This window comes from Nerophis ophidion, linkage group LG15, assembly GCF_033978795.1.
Source record: "Nerophis ophidion isolate RoL-2023_Sa linkage group LG15, RoL_Noph_v1.0, whole genome shotgun sequence".
NCBI classification, from domain to species: Eukaryota; Metazoa; Chordata; class Actinopteri; order Syngnathiformes; family Syngnathidae; genus Nerophis; species Nerophis ophidion.
Genome location: NC_084625.1, coordinates 11,298,323 through 11,306,352, shown reverse-complemented (window position 1 = coordinate 11,306,352; position 8,030 = coordinate 11,298,323). Strand labels below are relative to the sequence as shown.

At 39.5% G+C, this 8,030-nt stretch overlaps 1 protein-coding gene across 1 annotated transcript in view; it reads right to left on the bottom strand.

Annotated features, from left to right (window-relative positions):
• Positions 1 to 694: 694 nt before the first annotated feature.
• The window catches only part of f3a (coagulation factor IIIa), a 20,772-nt gene continuing 13,436 nt past the window's right edge, over positions 695 to 8,030 (bottom strand). The window contains exons 4-6 of the mRNA XM_061921513.1: positions 6,337 to 6,518; positions 6,091 to 6,259; positions 695 to 4,238 (exon numbers count right to left, since the gene is read on the bottom strand). Coding sequence (XP_061777497.1) covers positions 4,093 to 4,238; positions 6,091 to 6,259; positions 6,337 to 6,518 — 497 coding nt within the window. The 3' untranslated portion in view covers positions 695 to 4,092. The remainder of the gene's footprint in view (positions 4,239 to 6,090; positions 6,260 to 6,336; positions 6,519 to 8,030) is intronic.

Below are 8,030 nucleotides of genomic sequence, written 5' to 3'. Positions count from 1 at the left end.
TTAGGGTTATAAGGTCATGCCGAATAAGGCACTAATACGTACTTAATGACCAGTTAAGAGCCAATATGTTACTAATTTGCACGTGAATAAGAAAAAACTAATTAATGGTGAATATATTCCCCAAACTAAAGTGTTACCATGTTTTTTTACTGGTGCACAAAATGAACCGTGCATGAACATCATCTTATTCAAAGAACAAAACCAACACAGTGCATAACCTCACAACAAATTACTTCTGCTGTTGCCGTATTCGTAATACGCCGATAGGGAGAAGTTTACGCCGATAGGGAGAAGTTTTTATTTACACGATGAGTTGGGTGTGTCTTGACCTCTGCCGAACCCCTGAGCCCGACTCACCGAACCCCTAAGGTTCGATCGAACCCAGGTTAAGAACCACTGAATTACTATAAGCACTACTTTAAGCACACTAGTTTGTTAGTTGTGCAAGTACTACTGTAATTACTGTAAGCACTACTTTAAGCACAGTAGTTTGTTAGTACTGGAAGTACTACTGTAAGTACAGTAATTCAATGACAATTCTTCAAACCCTGTTGAATGATGATATTCATGGATATTTAACAGCAAAAGCATGTAGTTATTAATCAAATGCACCAAGTTAACTGTATATTATTCACTTCTGAAGTATTTCAGTGTATTCCACCAAGCAGCATGTATTGAACACATAACGGCAATGAAATATTAAAGGTATTTATTAGAGTTTCCAGTGTCAAGTTCCACATAAACACAGAGCACAAAAATTATTACAGTACGGACAGTGTCAAAGATATGCAAAAATAATCATCTGTAAAAGAAAAAGATTCCAAGTAGTACCTGCTGTGGTACTTGGTGTACCCCAACCATTCAAATATACACATTTTAGCTTGGTGTTCTGTCTACTGTACAATTCATATTTTCTTTCAACATCCAATATTTTCGTACCCTTTGGTCCACAAAACGATTTAAAATCTGACATCTCAGTAGTAAGTTGAATATTAAATAGTGATTCATTGTCAACAACAATAACACACACAGCTGCAGATTGAAGTTAGAAAAGACAAAAATTCAAATAAATACACGCAGATAATAGTACTAATATATTCACTTCCATGCACACAGTATTCCTGTACTACCTGAAATATAGTGAAAACCTAATTAAATATTAGATTGTTTAATTCACACATTACAGTGGCATGGCCACACTATTCAATGGAGTTTGCAGATTTAAAAATAACACAACATGAATTAGCATATTTTTTCATGTTAGCATTGAAGATAGCAATTAGGGCTGTAGCTCTATTATTTTTATAGTTATTGTCGCAGATGATCACGGCTCCCATGCCAAAGAAATAATGTATTGTAAATATTTGGGGTATGACGAGAGCTGGCCAAAGTGAAATGTGAAATAAGGGTAGGAAGCCCCGCCCCCTTTTCCAGTCTCCGCAGCAAGCATATCTGAGGATTTCCAAGCAGCTGTCACTGACTTCAAAGACCTTTGTGACTGCTGATGCACGTAATGTGAAAGTGGGCGGGATCGGAAGCTCACATTCGCACAAGTAAACCTTGCGTCATTCGTTGACTCGAGACCTGCTACAAGACGTGACAGAGCAGCACTTTGGATGTGCTTGCTCATTACCATAGCAACAGCTCTTATAGCCCAGAAATTATGAAAATGGACGGCTGCCACATATTTCAGTCCCTCTAGGTTTTGCAATTTGCGCAATAATCGCATGTCAATCAATACCTGTTAATTATGCTCGGGTTTGCAACTTTAGTCCGATGCCCGCGACTATAAAACACATTTTTGGTCAATCGGTGTCATTTTCGGCAATCAAATTGGTCCGAAACGCACGCTCCAACTGTCTAATCAAAACATTATTTTTCCTACGTTGATGAAGCAGTAACAACAACATATAACACAATATCAACTATTTAGTGGGAGGACGGACCTACTTCTTGTTCCTGCCTACATCTCTAAGCCTTCTGGGTAATGTAGTATGTAAGCATGTACTTCCTGGTCTACATGTATTGACAGATTTATTTAACCTTTATTTATCCAGAGTAAGACACTTAAGTAAGGCAACTACTTAATCCGATGAAAACTCCTGCGGTGACTATTCGATTCAGAATCAATTCTCGATTCAAACTGATTCTCGCAGTGTATTATTTGGTATAATTATTGTAATGAAACTTTTTCAAAACAGGTTATAAAAGCTCTAAAAATTAGGGCTGTGAATCTTTAGGCATCGCACGATTCGATTCTTGTGGATAACAAATCAATTCAGAATCTATTCTCGATTCAAAATCAATACTTTTTATTAACATTGGGTGCCAGTCTATGATTAACTATATTCTTATTAAATAGATAAACTGCTGTGACAAATTTCTATATTACCTAAAAGAAAACTGGTTTAGTAAAATTCTACCTAAACATTTAATAAAGTCAAATACAAATAAGGCATCAAGAGAATATTTTTTGTAGTAAATTTGTACAGCAGATATGATCATCTTCATCAACTTTATGATTTGCCCGAGTAGCTGGACAGGAAAGATTTAAGAGAAAAAAATGTTTAAAAAATATTTATTTAAAAAAAAAAAAAAAAATTTAATTTTTGTTTAATAGATTAAAGATAATGATTCATTCGAAAATCTTTTTTTGACACCCCTACTAAAAATGTATATATATGTATATGTGTGTATATATATATATATACACATACATATGTATACATATATATATATAATTATATATATGTATATATTTTTTATATTTTTTTAAACACATTTAAAAATATAATCAATTTAGAATCGGGATGAATAAGAATCGTGATTCGAATGTGAATTAATATTTTTTGTCCCACAGTGTGAGCAGTAGCAGACGCGTCCCACAGTGTCGTGTGATCAGACGCGTCCCACAGTGTCGTGTGATCAGACGCGTCCCACAGTGTCGTGTGATCAGACGCGTCCCACAGTGTCGTGTGATCAGACGCGTCCCACAGTGTCGTGTGATCAGACGCGTCCCACAGTGTCGTGTGATCAGACGCGTCCCACAGTGTCGTGTGATCAGACGCGTCCCACAGTGTCGTGTGATCAGACGCGTCCCACAGTGTCGTGTGAGCAGACACGTCCCACAGTGTCGTGTGATCACACACGTCCCACAGTGTCGTGTGATCACACACGTCCCACAGTGTCGTGTGATCACACGCGTCCCACAGTGTCGTGTGATCACACGCGTCCCACAGTGTCGTGTGATCAGACGCGTCCCACAGTGTCGTGTGATCAGACGCGTCCCACAGTGTCGTGTGATCAGACGCGTCCCACAGTGTCGTGTGATCAGACGCGTCCCACAGTGTCGTGTGATCAGACGCGTCCCACAGTGTCGTGTGATCAGACGCGTCCCACAGTGTCGTGTGATCAGACGCGTCCCACAGTGTCGTGTGAGCAGACGCGTCCCACAGTGTCGTGTGATCACACACGTCCCACAGTGTCGTGTGATCACACACGTCCCACAGTGTCGTGTGATCACACACGTCCCACAGTGTCGTGTGATCACACACGTCCCACAGTGTCGTGTGATCACACATGTCCCACAGTATTGTGTCATTGTGCCTTTGAAGAGCATGATTGAACAGAGGAAAGACGTTCTAACACGAGAAGGACATCATAATTATCACACATGCAAACTTTTAAAACATTTCCAAATGTTTAAATCTCGTCTCAGCTCGTCCTCGCGAGTCCAATGTCATGTACAGTCGTCCCCCGCTATATCAATATATCATATATATCAATAAAACGGTAGTATTGGTCGCTAGCTGGCACCACGACTCCTACAGCCGGTGCAGAGTGATGTACAGTAAATGGGAGTACTTGTGGAGGCAAAATTTAAAGGAAACATGAATATTGTGTACATGGAAAAGTTCTCATTGAGTGTTTGAGCAGTATGAATGTTGTGCAGAATTATTTTCCACACTGTGTAAAATCCCATTAACCAAAACAGTTTCACAGAAACTGGACTTTTGTTTCCTGTGTCAGGAAAGGAAATCTGTTCTCGCTGTACCGCATATTCCAAAAGCGACTAAAGAGACATGGTCAAAGTTACACACTCCGCAGTGGAACGCCTTCTTTCTCGCTTTCCTTACTTTTCTTCCTGCGCCTGTAGCACACGATGGTTAACACGACGATGGCGATGATGAGCAGCAAAATAAGCAGCACGGCGCCTGCAATCACACCGACTGAATACACTGTTGTGGGAAAAATAGACACAAAGTTTTAGTGTTAGCACAGGACACAAAAGTACACAGTTGTGGTATTTTTCAATCCTGTAAAGATGAAGAATTAAGATCTAATTCAATTACTGAGCCACTAAATAATTGATAAAAAGTATTTGGACAGTTAATACGAAAACATAACAAAGTAAGAAAATACTTCTTAACACGGATAAGTGGACAAATAAATATTCATATCAAGTTTTTTTCTTTGTGTGTGTGTGTAATACAAACCATGTGTCGCAATACACTATTGTATTACTTACAATTACTCCAGCTAGTGTACTGTTGTTGTGTTACTTACAATTACTGGGACTTGTGTACTGTTGTTTTATTACTATTACTGCAACTGGTTTACTGTTGTTTTATTACTAACTATTACTCCGACTGTTGTACTGTTGTTGTATCACTCACAATTATTCAGACTTTAGTTCTATTGTTGTATTCCTGACAATTACGCGGACTTGTGTACTGTTGTTTTATTACTTTCAATTACTCAGACTTGAATACTGTTGTTGTTTTATTACTTACAATTACTCTGACTTGTGTACTACTTTTGTATTACTTACAATTACTCAGACTTTATGTACTACTGTTGTATTACTTACAATTACATGCACTTATGTTGTCTTGTTTTCTTACTTACAATTACTGACGTGTACTACTGTTATATTACCTACATTTACTGGGACTTGTGTACTGTTGTTTTATTACTATTACTACAACTGGTGTACTGTTGTTTTATTACTATTACTCCGACTTGTGTACTGTTGTTGTATTCCTGACAATTACTCAAACTTGTGTACTGTTGTTTTATTACTTTCTTTTACTCAGACTTTAATACTATTGTTGTTGTATTACTTGCAATTACTCTGACTTGTGTACTACTTTTGTATTATTTACAATTTCTCTGACGTGTGTACTACTGTTCTATTACTTACAATTACTCTGATTTGTGTACTACTGTTGTATTGCTTACAATTACTGGGACTTGTGTTCTGTTGTTTTATTACTTAGAATTACTGACTTGTGTATTACTGTTGTATTGCTTACACTTACTCTTCTTGTGTACTATTTTTGGATTACTTGCAATTACTCTTCTTGTGTACTACTGTTGGATTACTTACAATTACTGGGACTTGTGTCATGTTCTCTTCCTTACAATTACTGACTTGTGTACTACTGTTGGCTTACTTACAATTACTGGGACTTGTGTCATGTTGTTCTCTTCCTTACAATTACTGACTTGTGTACTACTGTTGTATTGCTTACAATTACTGGGACGTCTTTACTGTTGTTTTACATGTTTTGTGTTCTGTATTTTCATCACAGCAAGGTTTTACACGATCAGTATATTTTGCTTTATTTCAAATATCGTAAGCAGCGTCACAAGTCTTGTTTAAAAATTCTTTAATTAACTGATATTGGCCAGATTATATTCGATTTTCAACAATTCCATACTTCTGCTATTAATCCAATTACACTAAGTGCTAAATACACACATTTGTTTAAAATCTTGTTTTTTTAATTACTATGCGATGTACTACATTTAGTAGCTGATGAAAGGATCAAAGTTGTTTGTGTTTTGATTTTTTTTAATTGAATGGCCTTCATTGACAAACAAATCCTACAATAATTGTTTGGATTGGTTTACACGATAGTTAATGTAATGAATAATTATGGATAGTATGAAGATGTTTCGTTCCTCGGTGGCTTTGGGAACAAAAGACACTAAAATGAAGGTCACAGAAAAATGCTGCCCTGGACTACAGTTGCTGAATATCATGCACGTATCAGTTATGGATATTAGAAATAATGCGAGCCTTACCATCAAAGAAGCTTTCATTGTCGTCGTTGGAACACTGGGTACGGCTCGGTTTTCCCAGCTGTTTATCGATGCTTCGGCTGGGAATGAAGGCTTGAACCGTAAAACAGTAACTCTCCCCTCGGTCCAGGTTGGGTATTTCCATCACGTTGGTCTTGGAGATGTAGACTTTCTGAAAGCACCAGCGCCAAAGATGCCTCGGTTTTTCCACTTTCAGGCTGAATCGCCGTCTTGTCGAATGTGCCGTACCTTGCCGGTGCTCTTATTCCTGCGGTACGTGACTTTGTACTGGAGCTGCTCCGAGAAAACGTCCCTGACGTTCATCTGCTGGTCGTCTTTGAACAAGGCCGTCAGAGGGTCCGTCACGAAAAGTGTCGTCTTCCTTTTGTCGCCGCTCACCTCCAGCTTGAACTCGGGTCTGCCGATATCCGCTGGAAAGTCAAAGTTTTTATTTTTTATTTTTGCAAATTTAATAAAAAATTTTAAAAATCACATGCACATAAGTATTCACAGCCTTTGTTCAGTACTTTGTTGATGCACCTTTGGCAGCAATTACAGCCTCAAGTCTTTTTGATTAAAATTCCACAAGTTTGGCGCACCTATTTTTGGTCAGTTTCCTCTTTGCAGCACCTCTCAAGCTCCATCAGGTTGGATGGAAGTGTTGGTTTTCATTCAGGATGTCTCTGTACATTGCTACATTCATATTTCCCTCTATCTTGACTATCCATCCATCCATCCATTTCCTACCGCTTATTCCCTTTTGGGGTCGCGGGGGGCGCTGGCGCCTATCTCAGCTACAATCGGGCGGAAGGCAGGGTACACCCTGGACAAGTCACCACCTCATCGCAGGGCCAACACAGATAGACAGACAATATTCACACTCATATTCAAACACTAGGGCCAATTTAGTGTTGCCAATCAACCTATCCCCAGGTGTATGTCTTTGGAAGTGGGAGGAAGCCGGAGTACCCGGAGGGAACCCACGCAGTCACGGGGAGAACATGCAAACTCCACACAGAAAGATCCCGAGCCTGGATTTGAACCCAGGACTGCAGGAACTTCGTATTGTGAGGCAGACGCACTAACCCCTCTGCCACCGTGAAGCCTCTATCTTGACTAGTTTCCCAGAAACCATCGCTAAAGCATGATGCTGCCACCACCATGTTTTATTGTAGGAATGGTATTTACCTAGTTTCCTCCAAACATGACGCCTGGCCTTCACGCCAAAGACTTCAATCTTTGTCTCATCAGACCAGATAATTCAGTTTCTCATGGTCTGAGAGTCTTTCAGGTGCGTTTTGGCAAAGTTTTTTACTAAGAAATGAAATGGCTTCCGTTTGGTCACTCTACCATACAGGCCCGTGGGGGGGGGATTGCTGCTGAGATGGTTGTCCTTCTAGAACAGGGGTCATGAACCTTTTTAAGCCAAATATTTTAAAATGTATTTCCGTAAGAGCCATATAATATTTTTTTTTAACACTGAACACAACTAAACGTCTGCATTATTAAGTAAGACCAACATTTCTAGAGTATAATAGGTCTCTTATTTTTTGTAATAACATTGTCATTCTGAAGCTACCTGTGGAGGGGGCGTGGCCTGTGGGCCTGCAGTGAACTGGGGTGTGCCAGGACCGGCCTCTAAATCCGCGACAGGTGTGTAGACGGCCCACCTGGGCCTTGTTATCTAATCACCTGTCACTCTGTTATAAGCAGCAGCCAGGAGGAGAGTAGGGGTTGGGGCTGGAGCCAGAGCGCGAGCGAAAACGAAAGAGAATAATACAATTGCTGGAAAGCAACTAAGGGACTTATTGAAAAATAAAACAATAATGTAACCCTGAAACAGGCTCTCATGTCGGTGCTTGGTGGTCTGAAGAACCCCCAGGAGGGCAAGCTCCACACTAACCAATAATAAATAAATAACTTCTTACCATTAACGCAACTTC